Source organism: Neovison vison, chromosome 1, assembly GCF_020171115.1.
Source record: "Neovison vison isolate M4711 chromosome 1, ASM_NN_V1, whole genome shotgun sequence".
Classification (NCBI taxonomy): domain Eukaryota; kingdom Metazoa; phylum Chordata; class Mammalia; order Carnivora; family Mustelidae; genus Neogale; species Neogale vison.
In genome coordinates, this window is record NC_058091.1 from 295897541 (window position 1) to 295916965 (window position 19425).

Sequence of the window (19425 nt, forward strand, 5' to 3'; positions counted from 1 at the left end):
TAATTCAAACGCCCTTATCAATAAAGTTAAATCCTGAAACAGAAAGGGGAGTGACTGCATTTTACATTAAGATTTTAGATCTATTAATGTATAAAATATCTAAATAAAAAGTCTATTAATTATACATCTAAATAAAATATATATTCATATTATATATATTTATGTATATAAATAATACATATATATATATATATATAATATGTATATTTTATCGGAGGGAGAAATGAACCATAAGACACTGTGGACTCTGAGAAACAAACTGAGGGTTTTAGAGGCGAGGGGGTGGAAGGTTGGGTGAGCCTGGTGGTGGGTATTAAGGAGGTCACGTACTGCATGGAGCACTAGGTATGGTACATAAAGAATGAATTTTGGAACACTGAAAAAATAAAATTAAAAAATATATATTTTTTAAATTATATTTTTGTATATAACTCTGTTTAAAGGAAAATTAATATTAACTCAGTATAGTTTTGTAGATGTAATTGTCTCTGTTTTAACCTATACAAAAAACTTAATGGTGACACTTGAAAACTTTTTCAAGCTGTGTGTAACCCATATACTAAGAGTTAAAGCCCATACATAATCAAATAATAAAGAATGCTTCTTGATATCCTCCAATGTTCTCCTCCATATTGTCCCCTTTCCCTGTTTATTTTTGTCCTAATTGTGTCCTTTTTGTTCCTGTCTCACCAACTCCTCTCCTTGTTTATTTATCCCTCTACCCCTGCTTCTGTCAAAACCACATGCCATATTCCATTGTGTTTCTCAGAATCACATGCTTCTCTCCTTTTCAAAAGTTAAAATCAAGTGATTCCAAATGTTGAAATCTGAAATGCATTAGCATTTTCTCATCAGAACACATAAACTGGACAATATATAAGGATATATAACGAAGGAAAATGAGATACACTGATTTAAATATTTATATTTAAATATATTTAAATATCAAATATTTATGGCCGATCCCATAGATACTCTTTCTATTTTTTTGTGGTCATCATACTTCGATTAAAGATTATCTATCACCCTTCCTTATCTGCATGCATTCATCTTCATCTAGGCAATGTGCTACTGTGTAAATTTGCGGGGTTTGATGCGTGCTTTCTCATAGACGGGGTATTTCCCAAAACCAGTCTCTCAAAAACTTACCCAGTTCCCCTTCCACACCATCTCCTCAACAAGAAATCCCTCTGTAAATTTTCTCAAATCACACATAGAACTCACCAATGAATTCCTTATGACTTAATCCAAGCCACTGAGCGTTCATTGCCTGTAGATTTAAGAATGTATCTAATCATAGCCAAATGCCAGACCAGCCCTTTAGTGAAGCAGTTAGAAGACTGCTTCTTTCCTCAGACTGTCTAGGTTGATCTCTATCACCTTTTCTCTCACCTTCTATCCCTTCTCACCTTCTAGATGTGTGGCCCTGAGCAGCAAACTCTCTGTCTCAAGGCCTTCATTGCATGCATCTCCTGAGAATAAAGTAATCATGTAAATTAAGGGCTGAATATTCTGCCTAGCCTACCTGAAGTGTTCTGTAAATGTTCATTCTTATTATGACTTTCTGCTAGAAACTGTGCTGGGCTTCAAAGATAAAATGTTGAATAAAATAGACATGGCTCCTGCCTTTGGGGAGTTTACACACTGGACAAACCTACAAATCACAAATACAATAAATTTGTCATTCAGGCTTCACGCTAAGTAATTTTTTAAATCTTTGTTTAATGTAAAAGTAGAACACTTATTTTAAATTATTTGAGAATAAATGAAAATTATAAGTATTTCAGAAAATTCAGAGGGATATAAAAATCACAATCTTTTAATCCATCTGTATAATAAACACAATTATAAAATCTATGCATTTTATATATATATATATAAATAGAAACTACTTTCTAACTTTATTACTAAATAGTATTAACTGTGCAATAAGTTCATGAAAAAAATACAACCTATGAAATAAATACAATATCTATTCCGTAAAATCCAACACACTAGGTATTTCTATTTTCTTATTCTACCATTAGAAATACCACAATAATATGCTGTCAGTGTTCATCAGTGTTTAACAGCATTCCTAATCATTACCATGATTCTAAGGGAAGGGACAGTACTAGTACTATATGAGTGTTTATAACATTTTAGTCGCATTCCAAGATTGAGTTTTATTCTTTAGATAAAATTTGTTGTCTTTTTTAGGTCAAGTATTTTTGGATATGTTCTAAGATCACACACCCACAATAAAAGCAAACAACAGAAAGCAAATTTAACAACAAAACATACTATTAAAAGTGTCAAAAGGTTTAGAGGAGTATTTTTACCTGTTTTCACTAAGAAGTGACATCCACAGTAAAAGAAAAATGAAACTGGTAGCAAAATACATGTCATGAAATTGATGAATTAACCACTTGCATTTAGCATATTGATTACACTGAATAATTCATATTTCAAATAATCCTCAACTATGAAAACAATTCTTAATCTAACGAACATATGTTCACATAGGTTTATGTAAAAAATTCAATATAAATCAGAAAACCACTTTAGTTTAACTTCTTAATGTTATTGTGGGGAGGTGGAGATCACTTTATTACTTCTGCTTTGGCCTGGCTAAGATGGGAGGGGGTGTTTTTTTAAATGACAAAGGAGAACAGCTAGGATCCACTGAGTAAGTCACAGTGTGTCCTCACACAGGATGTACCAAGGCCTCAAGAGAAAGAGCTCAAGTTCTCTTGTTAATTAATTTTGAAAAAAAAACATAAAAAGACTGCTGCAAAATTCATGCGTTAGTATTCAGATACATTGATGGGAAATGAGCTGTTAGTTTAATCTTAAGGTACAATTACTTAATTTTTAGGCTTTGCATATGTATATACATGCAAATTTTGAGAAACATTCACTACAAGTCAAAGAGACAAGCTCTGTGTGTGTAACATATGAGGTGTTCCAGTAGGAGACACAGCCAAGATGGAATTTGCCCTGTGCTAAGGAATTTTAAAATCTATGTAAGAATCGGAGTCAAACTTTGGAAAACTTACATGTAGTATACTAGAAAATGTCATATAAACTCATTTTGCCCAAGGGATACTTAGTAGGTTTTAGTTAATAGTAGTTTTACAATCATACTTTGAATCTTTATAGTGATTAGGGAAATATTAGAAAAGCCCATTACGTTAAGCTCCTGAAACTAGCACCTAAAAAATCCTTTTATCTTTTAAAGACAATTTATGATAAAATAAAAAAGAGAATGGTTTAAGTTTTATAAAATAAAATTAAACAGATATTAGTATTAAATTACAGTATTGCATGTGACAGAACTGAATACTTTCTTAATTTGGGGGGGAAATATCTACTAATTTCATTATGTGCAGCAAATAATAGGTAGCATACCAATAAATACAAGCATATATGACTTTGGTAACTACATTTTATAGGGAGACACAGATGCTTAATAATCATTTATATCTTAAACACACAAAAATTACAGGTCAATTTTATGTCAGTTTTTTTTTTTTTTTTTTAAGATTCCATTTATCTACTTGACAGACAGAGAGATCACAAGTGGCAGAGAGGCAGGCAGAGAGAGAGGAAGGGAAGCAGGCTCCCTGCTGAGCAGAGAGCCCGATGCGGGGCTGGATCCCAGGACCCCTGAGATCATGACCTGAGCTGAAGGCAGAGGCTTTAACTCACTGAGCCACCCAGGCGCCCCTGTCAGTTTGTTTTTTATTAAAATAGGGCCCCTCTATTTTTTTATTCTATTTACAATATACAGTTAACTTATCGGAGCAAAAAGCAGCCTGAGTGTTACCAATGCTGGTTTTATCTTTGAATACACATTTTCAGTTAGCAGTAACTGCATTAATTGAAAATTGCATGTGCATTGTATTCAGTGAAAAATTTTTCCTTACAGTATTTTTGATCAACTAAAAGTGCAGTGCATTTGTTTCATTATGTTCATTTTTATGATAAAATAGTTTGCTGATTTTTTTTTCAGACAACTCAAACCATAAAATTAAGGGATATTGAACTTTTTAAAAAGGAATGAAAAAGAAAAGTGTGGGTTTTTTAAGGCAGCATCACTTAAAAAAATGTGTTTAAATATATACCATTGTCTAACACACCACACAACTAGCAGTAATTTTTCAGAAAGACAGTTTTCAAAGTTGGAAGTATTTAGGTGTCTGTGTTTGGGTGGGGATTCGTGTAGGTACATCAGTTATACAAGTGACGGCGACAGATGCAGATGACGCCAACTATGGAAACAGTGCCAAAGTGGTCTACAGCATATTGCAAGGACAGCCATATTTCTCAGTGGACCCAGAATCAGGTAATAACCTTTAAGACTTGGTCTCTTTCTCACATTACTATACATCTGGATGCACAATTATAGATTTTTCTGTATTTTAAAAAGCTATTGACTCGGCATCATGCTTTCATTTATTCCTTACAGGTATTCCATGGAAATAAAAGCAAATTTCATATTATTTATGTAGATTATTTGAACTGTTAGCTTTTGAGACTGTTACTGAATTTAAATTCATGACACCAAATACAAAACTTCAGAGATTTAGCACTTTACGTGTCATAGGAAACACTCAAAACCTAAGGAATGTGACGATCATCAAAATCAAGCAAGCTTATTAATCTGAAGATTTCTGGATGAAGTTAATTTGCTTAATCAAAAAGATAATTAAATTGATTTAGCAAACTCATTCCCTGTACAACAGCCAGTGGAAGATTTCTTTCTGTTCTGTCAATTACAATTTAATATTTATGGATTTCATCCATTTAGGTACACCAACTTTTTATCTGTTTGTTATGACGAACTTCTGTAAAATAGATCTTGCATAGGTTAATCTTAAAACTCAATTATTGAATTGTAAAATATTTGTCTATTTTCTCTAAAAGGCATAATAAAAACTGCACTACCAGACATGAGCAGAGAAAATAAAGAGCAGTACCAAGTGGTTATACAAGCCAAAGACATGGGCGGCCAGATGGGAGGCCTTTCTGGAACCACCACAGTAAACATCACTCTGACGGATGTCAACAACAATCCTCCTCGATTTCCCCAGAGTAAGGAAGGTTTTATTTATCTCATGTTGGAAGCCTACTCCAACACACTACGAACAGAGGCTAATATTTGTACGAGTATTTTCACTATCAGTTTATGAAGAAAGGCAAATCCACAACCAGTCCCCCTGACAAAATATCACAATTTCCAAAAATTGATTTCCCAATATTCACTATGACCATCCAATCTTTTTCTTATATCTTTTATGGTTCACAGTGTGGACTCTCAATTCTGACTGCCTGGTTTCAAATCCATGTGTGTCACTTGTCTTACCTCAGTTATCTTGTCTGTATATAATAATACTCTCTTATTTATTTACTTATTTTTTTTTATTACATACAGTTGATTCTAACACACTCGATGTTTAAAAGTCTCTGAAATCAGATACTATATCAAAATCAAGGCAATTCGGGTTTAATTGGCAGGATTTGTTTTTCCAAATGGCTCATCGAATTATGGCATATCTTAGTTCTGATGTCATCAAGACATGTTAAAGTTTGCTAATATCTGTTACATATTTATAAAGATTAAATTAGTCAATGTCCCTTTAGTCCCCACCATTTTAGGCATGTATGTTAAACCATAGATGCTTTCCATGCCATGAGTTCCCATAAAAACATTCTAATCCTTTGCTGGGAATGTTTCCTTTTTGCAGTGAATAAAAATATAAAGGGCCCTATTTTTGAATTGCTCAATGAAAGGGTCTCAAAGTTAAATTTTTGATACTGAATCCAATACATGAGAGTATTTTCCAAACTAGCCACATTTAAAACATTTGATGATTCAACTTTGGATGTTTGACATATACATCCGAAAAACGTTTTTTAAAAAGTTTGCTAAGAATATAAATAATAAGCTTAATGACCATAAATCTACACTTCACATTCAGTTTCCTTAAATATAAACTGAAAGAGTATGACTTGAATTCTCACATGGTTTGTCACTCTATAATTCCATGATCTATTATATCTTAGCAAAAGGTTTAGAACCATTATAGTAGTAATAAAAACATTTAAGAACTAGCCATGGAGTAAACATATTAAGGACATAATTTCATTTAATTCTCATTTAAAAAAAAAAAAAACAAAAAAACCCTGTGAGCTAATTCCTGACATTATCACCCTATTCTTATAGAAATCAAGGGTTAGAGAACTGAACTTGCCCAGTAATAAGAATTCCAATGCAGGCAGTTGGATTTGGAAGTCCTTCTTTATCACCAAGAAAATTGGGAAGAGTATAGACTTTGAAGTCAGAGAGACTTAGTTATTAATCCTGCGTTTCTCAATTTCATAGGATGATCTTGAGCCCTATGCTTGAAGATCATGTACCTACTACATTGGTCTTATGAGGACTAGGTTTAGAATTAAATTAATTAATATAGAGAGCCTTTCCTTATACAGAGTTCAGCACATATTAAATGTTTAAAGACATGGTGGGTATTATGGAGGGCACGTATTGCATGGAGAACTGGGTGTGGTGCATAAACAATGAATTCTGTTACACTGAAAAATTTTAAAAAATGTTTAAAAACAATTCTAACTTTCATTAACTCTTTTTGTAACTTTTTCTCATTGTGTTTTGAATAAAAACTCACAAACTAAAATCCTTTCAAGGACAGCACAATACAATATAATGACTGGCTGAAAACTGTAGGAAATAGAAACATTCATATACCACTTAAAGACGTTAAGAATCAAAAAAGGAAGGAAGGGAGGGAGGGAGGTAGAAAGAAGGCAGGAAGGAAGGAAATTTCCTGTGTATGGATTTAACTTTCTATCCCTGATTTAGGATATAAGAATAAGTCCATGTTTTTTAAGTAATTTAAAGAAAAATACAGGTAAAAATATAGAATGATAATATTGAAGGTTCTAGATATGTAGTAAATAGTCAGTTTTTCTTGCCCTCTTGAGCAAAAGTTCTGGAATCTAATAACGTGTCTACCATCTCCTTTCTGAATAACATTGGAGCATTCACTTAATCCTGAACTTACATTTCTCATTTACATAATGACAGTGTTCTGCCTCTATGAATTATTTTTCCAACTTAATAAACGTATAATTTTTGACAGTTTACAATTCCAATTCAATACGATGAAAATCTCTCCCAATTTAAAGTTAATTTACTGAAGTAAAAAAGGCAGAGGAAAGAAGACTTTCGTTATCTAAAGACGAAATGTCGAAACATCTCTGATTTAATTTTCAGGTACGTATCAATTTAATTCTCCCGAGTCTGTACCTCTTGGAACCCATCTTGGAAGGATAAAAGCCAATGACCCTGATGTGGGGGAAAATGCTGAGATGGAATACAGCATTGCTGAAGGAGATGGCGCAGACATGTTTGATGTCATCACTGACCAGGATACACAGGAAGGGATTATAACTGTCAAACAGGTTTCTTTACGCTGTCTTCATTTTTTCATTGAGCGCTTACAGTTTATTTTTGCTTTTCAGTTAAGGGAAGAAGAGCCTAGGATTTATTTTTCCCATCCTTTACACACTGTTCAGTTTTCATAGAAGTGGGTATGGTTGTGGTTTCATCTCAAATAAGTAAATGAACTTCATCACTGACACTTAAAAAGTGATATAAAACCTTAACTGCTTATAGTAGACGATCCAATTAGGATTGGGTAGCCTCACAAAAGTACTTATTTTACATTTTCTGTGGCCCAAAAAATAGGCATGCAGCCATAACTTTACTTCATGTACTTTTCAAAATATTTAAATTAGCCTCTTTAAGCTGATGAAAACTGAAGATGCTGCATGTTTTTATGTTGGATGCAGTGGGAGAGAATATTATGAAACATTACATACTATAATCCAAAGAACTGTGGATTAAATTCAGACTTATTGATTTTTCTGTTTTCATTCATATCTTGCTTTCCATAGTGTTCAGTGTTCTTTCTAAAATAACAGTTTTAGATATGTTGGAACTAAAGAAGCAATTTATATGAATAGTTTGCTGAATCTCTACTTTTTTTCCATATTTTCTCTCATTTTAACTTTGTTTAACTTGATAATAACAATAAGTAATCTATATGTCCATTAGATAATACATTTTGCCTGTAACCATCAAAATGTGAAATGCATTACCAAGTGGGAATTGATCTTAATGTACATACCATTATATTCAGTTACCCTCTATGAATAAGTATACGACAAAATAAAAAATTGCTGATTTATTTGATATACCTAAAAAGCAATAATTGGGGAAGTTTTTTAACCATAGTTACTGGTACCATTAACAGAGCCTGTTATTACATTTTAATACTGTCTTCCATTGTCATGTCTGCTATATTATACTAATTTTTCTTATTTAACTTCAGAATTTAGATTTTGAAAACAAAATGCTGTATACTTTAAGAGTGGATGCAAGTAACACTCACCCTGATCCACGATTCCTACACCTGGGACCCTTCAAAGACACAGCTGTGGTCAAAATAGCTGTGGAAGATGTAGATGAGCCTCCTGTGTTCAGTAAACTTTTCTACTTGATAGAAGTAGATGAAGATGTGAAGGAGGGCAGCATTATTGGACAGGTTACAGCGTATGACCCAGATGCCATGAACAATTTAATAAAGTAAGTATTTTGTAAGTCTGCAGAAAAATAATCATCTTCTCACTATTTAGAAGCATGTGGGGGAAAAAGATGATGCCGTACTATGTATGATCAAGTACAGTAACAAGACTAAACACTTCCATACCGACTCTTAGCTGCACTGCCTTCTAAGTGATTTTATTGCATTTGACTCATCACTTTACAAGGTAGATCCAATTATTATACCTGTCTGCAGGTGATAAGATTTAAATAACCTGCCAAACAAATTAGTGGGTGGCAAAGCTAGGTTTGCCTGGAATCAGGCCATCTGGCTCCAGAGTCCATGACTTTAATCCTTTAGCTACTGTGGATTCTTATCTCATTGTCTTTCTTGGAGAAATTGTAGTCCAATAATAAGTGATCTAAACAAATAAATCAGAAAAACATTGTTCTAGAAATGTTACGAAGAGGTAATTTGAAAATGTTGAAAAATCTTTTTTGTTTGTTTATACACTATGTTTTTTCAACTTTTTATTTAAATTCTAGTCAGTTAACATAGAGTGCAATACTGGTTTCTCCTTTAAAAACAGTTACTCAGCATACCATTTATTAAAATTTTGGGAAAAAATAGTATGTCAATTATATTCTAATAGTAACAGAGAATTAGTAAAGAAAAAATGATATTTGAGAATTACAAACATTAAAATTAATATGGTATTGTGAAGTATAGTGTAATACTTTCCCCAAGTTTAAAATTGTATTAACCTTTTCAAAACTTTCAAATATTCCGGAATCTTAAGTGATTACTACGTGTGGTTCTTAAAGGGAATGCAAATACAGTTATAAATGGATAGGCTGGGTGGGTGAAGATGGATATAGCTATATCCAGCTGTGGCATTAAATTCATGATACCAGACCATCAAACATTTTGCCTATCCCTTCCTCTGTAAAATTACTGTTACCATTTATTGAGCACTTGCTATAAGCTAGAGAGTCTAAAGAGATTTATATTTATTAGCTCAGTTAAGCCTCACCATAACTTTATTAGGCAGGTATAGCTGTTAGCACCCAAATTTTATACAAGAATAAATTGAGATGCGAAGGGTTAAAGGACACACATTACACAAATAAACAGACGGAGGATTCAAACTATTGTTGATCCGAATGCATAGCCAGTTCTTTGGCAGACATACCCTTCTTTCTTAATGACCTGTTTACTAATTAGAGATAATTAATATAATGTTCCTCATTTGTAGACTAATTGGACTGACTTCAGTTATACAAGGCAGATCCCTCAGGGACAAAATTATGCAAAGGGCAAAACATGGTTTTTGTTCCTCAGAATTTGGTCTAGTTTCCCTTCATTTTTCCCATTGCCCACAATAGGGAATTTCATAAGCTCCAACTATAGACATGTTAACTTAGAAAATTACAATCTTTTTATTCTTTTTAAACAAATGTATTGAGGTATTACTGACTAGCAATAAATTGCACAACTTTAATTTGTATGATTTGATCAACTTTTGTATATTCATATGCCCACTAAAACAACAGCAAAATCAAGATAATGAACATATATCTTACCCCCCAAAGTTTGCTCATGTACTTTTTAATACCTCCCTCCTAAACTTCCTAAAACGCATCCTCCAGCCCCCAGGCAAACACTGATCAGGCTTCTGTCAATATAGATTAGATTAGATTAGATTGGGTTTTCTTGAATTTGTACAAACACAATCATAAAGTATTCTCTGTTGTCTAACTTGTTTTACTTACATAACCATATTGAGATATTTCCATGTTGTTATGTGCATTAATAGTTTATCCCTCCAACTGCTGAAAAGTATTTCATTGTTCAGAGATGCCACATTTTGCTTATCTGCTCACTGATCAATTTTTTTTTTAAAGATTTTTATTTATTTATTTGATAGACAGAGAGAGATCACAAGTAGGCAGAGAGGCAGGCAGAGAGAGAGGGGGAAGCAGGCTCCCTGCTGAGTGGAGAGCCCGATGTGGGGCTTGATCCCAGGACCTTGAGATCATGACCCGAGCTGAAGGCAGAGGCCTAAACCACTGAGCCACCCAGGCGTCCCTCACTGATCAATTTTAAGTTGTTTCAAATACTTGGATATTGCAATACCTTTATATACATTTGTATTTAAGTATATATACAAACATTTGTGCATCAGAATTTGCATAGTTACATGTTTTCACTTTTCTTGAGTAAATAACTATTAGAGTTATGATTGTACCATAAAAAATCAGCCTTTTTAATCACAGCCATTCTAATAGGTGTATAATAGTATCTTATTGGCATGTGACCAAAGATGTTGAACATTTTCTGTATGCTTAATGTGCCACTCATATGTGTTCTCTGATGGAGTATTTATTCACTACTTGCTTAGATTTTACTGTGTTACTTCCTTATTATTGATTTGGAGATACATACACACACATACCTATACACGCACCACTTCGCACAATGGATACAAGTCCTTTATCAGATATGTGATTACAAATATTTTTTCTCACTTAGTGCCCTGTATTTACATTCCCATAAACTTTCAAAACTCTCAATTTTGATGAAATCTAATTTATTAACTTTTAATTTATGGATGAGTTTTTAGTGCCTTATATACAAAACATCTGCCTGATTCCAGAATTCTTATTCCATGTTTTCTTCTGGAATGTTACTGTTTTCAGTATTATATTTACATCTATGATTTATTTTAAGCTAATTTTCTATTGTATGAGGTATGGATCAAAGTTCTTTTGCTTTTTAGTATATGGATCCCCAACGTTTCTAGCATCACGAGTTGCAAAAACTATTCTTGTCACTGAATAGCCTTCCCACCATTGTTAAAATTCAATTGCACATGTATATATGGGTCTAAGTCTGGACTCTCTCTTCTATTCCAATTATGTATTTATCTATGTTTGCAAAATCACAGTTTTCTGTACCTTTATAAAAAATCTTGAAATTAAATATTACTTGTCATTCAACTTTTTTTTTTCTAAGTTTGTTTGGTAATTCTAGGTCCTTTATATTTTCATATATAAACTGCTACAAAAGAGTCTGCTAGAATTTTGATTTGAGTTGTGTTAAGTGTGTAATGTGCGCAGAATTGATGCCATCCTAATGAACTGAATCTATTAACCCAAAGGAATATATTTTCTCTGCTTATAGAGGGATTTTTTTCAGCTGTGTTTTGTGTTTTTTTATGTCTACAAAAAACGTTTTTTATATTTCTCTTTATTGCTTTATTGCACTGGCAAAAACCTCCAAACCGATGTTAAGAAGTAATAAGAGCAGATATCCTTAACCTTCTACCTTGTCTTATAATGAAATCATTTAGTCTTTCATCATTCAGTGTGATGCCATCTGCAGGGTCAATTTTATTCTATTCCTTTTGATCTAAGTATTTTTATCAGGAACAGAGTTTGGATTTTGTCAAATGGTATTCTCTGTGTTTACTGAGATGGCCATAGAGTAAAAATGATGTATTATTTGATTTATTTTTTAAATACTGAACAAGTTCTGTATTATTGGGATAAAGGCCACTTAGCTGCATTATACTATAATCATTATACACTGTTGAATTCAGTTTACTGAAGTTTAAAAATAATTTTGCACCTATTTTTACGGGGACATTATTTTATAGTTTGGTTTTCATGTAATGTCTGTTTGGGTTTGGTGTCACGGTAATACTGTCTCACACAATGCAGCCGTAAGTATAAGAGGCTCTTTTAATTTTTTTGAAGAGTTTGCATAGAATTGACGTTATTTTTCCTTAAACATTTGGCAGAATTTAAAGGCAAAGGACTGCATTATTTTTTTTTATATGAGTTAGAGCTATAAATTCTGTTTCTTAGTAGTTGTAAGGCTCTTCAGGTTTTCTTAATTCTTGCATGACCTGGCTTGGCTTTTTTTCCCCCTTTTCTTCATCTTTCAGTTTCATCACAGTTGAAAAAAGTTGAATTTTAATTTCATCACAGTTGAAAAAAGTTCTTCATAATATTTATATTATCCTTTTGATACTCTAGTAATGATAGCCATTAGTGATATTGTTAATTTGTAGCTACTTTCTTTTTTTGTTGGCCAGCATGACTAGACTTTTTAGTTGATTGATTTTCTCAAGGAACAAGTTATATTGGTTTTTCAGTAGTTTTTTTTTTCTCTTTTTTGCTCCTATCTTCATTCTTTTTTTCTGCTTACATTGAGTTTCATTTGCTCTTCTTGTCTATGTCTTTGAGTCAGAAACCAAGGTCATTGATTTGAGACCTGCTATTGTTCTCGTATGTGCATTTTAGTGATAAATAAATTTCCCTCTAGGTACACCTTTAGATGTGTTGTTGGTTTTTGTACCAATACAATAAAAATTTTGCATTGTCCTTAATGTTTATTTTTCTCTTCCTGTCAGTTGTGTCACAGGATGCTCTTAGCTTCTGTCACTGGTTTTAGCAATTGGATTATGATGTAACTTTCTATAATATGCTTCAACTATTTTGTACTTGAAGTTTATAAAGCTTCCTGAATCTGTGATTTTTATGGCTTTCCTCAAACTTGGAAAAGTTTCCAGCAAGTCCCTTTAATATTTTTTGCCCTATATTCTTCTCTTTAAGGGCATTTAATTATAATTATGCTAGGTCTCCTATATGTGCAATACAGTGCACTGGTGCTGTTTATCTTCTTTTTTTTTTCCCTTTTAGCCATTCTAAATCATTCCCATTCATCTTCATCTTCACGTTTACTAATCTTTTTTTCTTTCAATATCTAACCTGCTTTAATTCCATCTAGAGTATTTTTTTCATTTCGTAGATTATAATCTCTTCTCTGGAAGAGTTATTTCTGGGTTGTTTTCGATTGACAGATTTTTCCTGGAAGTCATATTTTCTTGTTTTTTGCATGCCTGTAATTTTTTACTTGATGACAAACACTGTGGTTTTACTGTGTTTAGTGTTAAGTAGCTTTGCATTTACTTTTTTTTTTTTTTTTAGCTTTGCATCTTCATATATACTCTTGAGTTGCATTCAGATGTGTTTAATTTTTTTCATTTATTTGAGAGATAGCATTAGTGAGAGAGAGAGAGAGAGAAAAAGAGGAGAGAGAGAAAAAGTCCGCACAAACAGGGGGAGGAGGCGGGGCAGAGGGAGAAGCAAACACCCCGCTGAGCAGGATCCTGGGATCATGACCTGAGCCAAAGGCAGATGCTCAGTCGCTTAACTGAGCCGTCCAGGCACCTCTCAGATGTGTGTTTATTTATTTATTTATTTATTTATTTATTTTTTCAGATGTGTGTTTAAATTACTCACAACATCTTAATCTTTTGGACCTGGCTTTTGTGCTTTATTAGCAGCCCTTTTTTCTAGACCTAATTATGCCCCGTAAATCAAGTAAGACCTTCCTGAGTAGTCTACCAATGCCCCACAAGTTATGAATTTCTCCTCTTAGGTTGGTGGAAACAGAACTATTCCCAGTAACATGCCAGTTCACAGTTTTTTCTCCCTCCTAATCCTTGTGATTGATTACTTCTATTGTTTCACTTTAGCTGTATCCAAATATTTTCTGATCAGAACTTAGCTGAAAACTTGAGTTATATTTTCTTTAGATTTCAGTAGTTCCCGCTTTGTGGAGCTCTCTCCCATGAATTACTCAGCCTTTCAAATTCTAGACTTTGACCTCAACATGGACTACCAGCTTGAACGCAGGGGATTGACAGACTCCATCTGGGATCTCATTTCCTGTATTATTGTCTGGAACCTCTCCCTGGCAGCAAACTAGGAAGTTTTATGGATCACATCCTATCTTTCTCTTTTCTCTGGGATTATTGTCATTGTTCGCTGGTGTGTAATCCTTCAAAAATAATTTTCATTTAGTTTCATATATTTCATTTAGTGTTAGTGGGGTGTGTGGGTGTATGCGTGCGTATGTGTGTAGGGGGGGACTAGTAAATCCATTCCTTGTTATTTTACAGTTGCTAAAAAGGGACATTCAAAATACTTTTTTTAAAAATATTTTTTATTTATTTATTTGACAGAGAGAGATCAGAAATAGGCAGAGAGGCAGGCAGAGAGAGAGGGGAGGAAGCAGGCTCCCTGCTGAGCAGGGAGCCCGATGCGGGACTCGATCCCAGGACCCTGAGATCATGACCTGAGCTGAAGGCAGCAGCTTAACCCACTGAGCCACCCAGGCACCCCAAAATACTTTTAAAACATGTTTTTAGTTATATAATTTGGTCACTTGCATAGGAAGTTTTGCAGTGAAGAAGACATCTATTAAATTGTTCTCTCAATAGATACTTCAGTGGTATTTTACTCTACTTTTATCAGGTATTGAAAGTTTCCATTTATCAATCACCTAACCAACTTTAGTAAGTAGAGATCATTATAATATACATATAGGTTTATGTATTTTTATTAATTGTAAATATTTGATAATGCCATTAGCCTTCTCAATAAACTTCTATTATATAAATAACACACTATTGTGTAGGGGATACATGATTGCTGGAAATTTAGTTGCAGTCTATCTTTATATATCATATATAATGTATATATATACATATATATGTATATGGATTAGATATAGATACAGATATAGAAATAGATATGGATATATAATTCACCCAGTCTATACAGGTATATCCCTTCCTATATCTGGAATTTCCTCAGGATAAGGACAGGCTGGTTCCTGTTTATATAAAGAAATACACACACACACATGCACACACACAAAACCTTTAGATACCTTACTACACTGTGAGAAACTAGCAATAATTCAACAAGGAGACAACATGTAATATGTGACACTTTCGTTTGCTCCTATAGAATTTAGAAGGAGAATTGATCCCCACAGCAGAAATGGGCTACGATAAGCAACATGCAGAAATATTTTCCAGGGAAATCTTAGGAACTATTTCTCACCCACCAGTAAATCTGTTCATCAAACATATTTTCTGAAATACATCTGCCGCTTGCAACATGAGATTATGATTACAATTAGCAGCTGTTGTCAGCTCTGTTTCACCTCATTAGTAATCATGGATTTCCCAAGTTATAGGGCTGATTATAGCTTTACAGGTTCTGAAAGAACATGCTGTCTCATTTCACACCTATTTAATGCTCAACATATTTAAAGTTCAGCAAATTTTAGAAGAAATCTTTTCTACTGCAGTCAAACTGAGAAGTAAGTACACAAAAAACTTGCTGGAAAGAAACGCTTCTATGCTTCAATAAATGTACATGATTCTACCCTAAGCTGAAATGAGTGAATAAATGGATGTGTGTGTGTGTGTGTGTGTGTGTGTGTGTCAGTGTTTCTCTAATATTCTAATACTTTGATTTTATTAGAGAGAGTAAAATAATATTCATTTATTTTAAAATCATGCCATTAATATTTGGAAAAAAAAGATTTGAACTATTTGCTCAAGTACTATAAAGTCACATTCTCTTTTTGAAGAGCAGTGAAAGTTTCATAGTTCATAGATAGAAAACACATTTCTGGAATGCAGTAGCTAGAAAGAAAAGAGCAAATTAATAGCCTAATAATATTGACTTAGTGGGTGGAAGATGTACGTGGCATTCAGTAAAGGAAGAGAAGTACTACCCCTGACACATTTCTGCATACTACTGATCTGTTCTGATGTTTGTATTTTAATTTACGTGTTTTACTGTGATAGATGAAAATACAGGGATCTGATATGTGTTGGATTCTTAACGGTAGAACATGAAAAATGAAAAGCAAACAAACTGAAGCAGATTCAGCTTCCACAGAGTCAGTTCTCTTGTTCTCTTTTCCGTTTATTTGCTGTTTCTGCAGATCTTGTTTCACGTAAGAAGTTATGCCAGCAGCCTTCTTTTTGTTTAACTAACTGATCAAAATTAAATGTAAGGAGATGAATAAAATAGTGTTGTTTTAATAGGCCATCTGCTGGAATATGAAGATAGCTTTGTCCTGTGTTGTTTATCAAGCTCTTTCGGGTCATCTGCAGTAATCCAATGTATTTATTACTAATAGGTAAACCAGAATGTCCCATTCTGTGATGAAAACAGAATGTGGACTGCTGAATAAAAGACAGTTATCACTGGGCTTTGACAAATTGTGAGACATCATTTGCACCAGGGCAAATTTCTGAATATGTACCTGGAATTGTTCAGTGTTAGTGTTATAGTGAGCCATTTCTAAATTGTCGAAGTGGCTCTTCACCATGAAATCTTCACTTGGAAAGTGGTACTTTTCAAGACTGAATCTACAAATAGGATAGTCAGAAACTTATTCTGATGCCACATAATCTCCTGGCATATCAAAGCTGCACTTGCATAAAGTTAGAATTGTTATCTATTCCTCAATCATAGAAAGCCCCATGCTAATCTCCAGGGCAAATAACAATGAGTACAAAGAAATTTTATTTTTCATTTTGATCTTTAATGCTAACAGTAGGAAAAAAAATCCAATGTCTGATTAGCCATAGCAGATAATGGCTAGCTACTGACTTCTCCAACAATCAAAAGAAATATATTCAGGCAAATATTATAAATTGAATTCCACTCAATACATAGATGTGGTTGAGAGATATATATATATAATATATATATAAATTTATATTATGAATTTATATATAATACATATTATATATAATAATATATATGTATCTGTATTATATATAATATATTATATATTTATAATAAATTGATATATATTATATATTATATATTATATATTATGTATTATATATATTATATATATATTCTTTTTTTTGCACTGCTTTCTTTGTGTTCATTTTAGGTTTGTTTTATTCATTAGCAGAGTTTGGTGGAAGTATTTAATTATTTAAGTAAAACCTTTAAAAATGTTCTATTGGCTTTCCTAGCCCATGTTAGGAACTAAAATTGTATGAGGCTTGACACCTAGATATAGGAAGCACTGTACTTTTTTCCATGTCAGCATTTATTAAGCAATAGAGATTTAGAAGAGAAAATCTAACATGACTGTCATCCTCAATTTTAGTACATTAATAGTTATTTTTTTAATAAGCTTTCAGATCCTTGTCTGAAATGAATTGCTGGTTAAAACCTGATATAAATTTTGCTTGTGGGAGATATACATATACACCTTGTGTATTTTATATATTTATTTTTGTATCTAGCTTCTAGTTATCTTCTATCTTTTTAGGAGTTCCCACACCAGAAGTACAGCTACTTTTCAGCAGTGACCATAAATCATATAATCAATAATTTGACCAAATATCAAAAATCTCCCCAATTTTCTCATAACACCATGTAGGAAAATTACAATTATGATTATTGAAAAAGTGAGAAGATACCACCATTTTTCTGTGGCTCTATTGCCCACCACACAACCCTTCCAAAGGACAAGAAGGTGAAGGGTTTGGTTTTATATTTTGAGACTAGGTACAGAAAGGAACCTGAAAGCAACTATGTAAAGCTTTTAGCTATTCCATATTTGAGATAAATTATATACGGGCGCCTGTGTGCCTCAGTTGGTTAAGTGTCTGTGTTAAGCTCAGGTCATGATCCCAGTGGGATCAAACCCTGTGTCAGGCTCCCTCCTCGGCAGAGTGTCTGCTTCTCCCTATGCCCACTGCTCCCTCTTATTCTTTTTCTCTCTGCTAATAAATAAATAAAATCTTTTTAAAAAATCCAGTATATGTATATATTTTGCCCACATGCTCAAATACTCACTTTGAAATAGTATCTGTCAGTCTGAGAAACTCTTTTGATAAAGTTTAGCAGAAAATAAATCAGGCAAACCCCGTGATGTTAAGCTATTACAATTATTTTGGCAAGCTGAGTTTACTAATGGATCTCTTAATTTCAGTATAGTTCTTATAACAATAGACTAAGTCATGGATTCTTTATTAGAACAACCAAGGCAAACAAACAAACAAAAATCAACGAATTTAGATAAATAGATTTTCATCCAATATTTTTTAAAATTACAAATATTTTATGTTTATAACATTGGCTGCTCAATACCTATTACTTACATGTTTGTCAAAGTCAGTGCCTGATACTGAATATATTACATTTATAATGGGAGTTATAATTTCCCAATTCACCAGATCAAAAAGGAGTTCATTTGCTAACTGAAGTTAATAAGATACCCAGAAAAATGAGAACTATACCGGATGCTGTTTAGTCTGTTAGTTTTCTCCCTTTTTTTTTTTTTCTTTTTCTGTCTTTATTCTAACCAGTTAATTCCATTGTATATGACCTTACTGTGTAAGCCTTGTTGGTAGGCTTATAACATGCAATTGGCCTAGGATGTTTATTAGAAATAAAAATCCAGCTCCAACATCAGACCTACTGAATCAGAATCTGTTCTTAACAAGATCCTAATGTAATTCATTTGAACAGTAATGTTTAAGAAAAACTTGTTTTCCTATACGGCTTAATTAGACACTCAGCAGAAATCTCAAACAGACATAAAGTGTTAGTATAGCCTAATCCGGCCTGACATAATGAAAGGATTTTATTATAAGCTGTTTTTTTAAAAGATCTTTCTTATAAGTATACTGCAGCCTTCCATTGCTGTCATTAAAAATTACCATAAACTTGCTGCTTAAAGCAACTCAAATTTATTGTCTTACCGTTTTATAGGTCAGAGATCTGGGATGAGTCTCACCGGACTGAAGTCATGGTGTTTGTGTGGACAGGGCCACATTCCTGTCTGGAAACTGTAGGAGATAAATCGTTTCCTTGCTCACTCAAGTTATTAGCAGATTTCAGTTCTTTGCAGCTGTAGATCTGAAATTCTTATTTTCTTGCTGTCAGCTCAAGGTTCATTCTGAGTTTCTAGA

The 19425-nt window shown here is 33.1% G+C and overlaps 1 protein-coding gene across 2 annotated transcripts in view; it reads left to right on the forward strand.

Annotated features, from left to right (window-relative positions):
- CDH9 (cadherin 9) overlaps positions 1 to 19425 on the forward strand; it is a 134293-nt gene that overhangs the window by 102884 nt on the left and 11984 nt on the right. For both annotated transcript variants that reach the window (XM_044233456.1, XM_044233465.1), the window contains exons 4-7: positions 4208 to 4327; positions 4909 to 5076; positions 7277 to 7464; positions 8397 to 8650. In XM_044233456.1, the coding sequence (XP_044089391.1) occupies positions 4208 to 4327; positions 4909 to 5076; positions 7277 to 7464; positions 8397 to 8650 (730 nt within the window). The remainder of the gene's footprint in view (positions 1 to 4207; positions 4328 to 4908; positions 5077 to 7276; positions 7465 to 8396; positions 8651 to 19425) is intronic.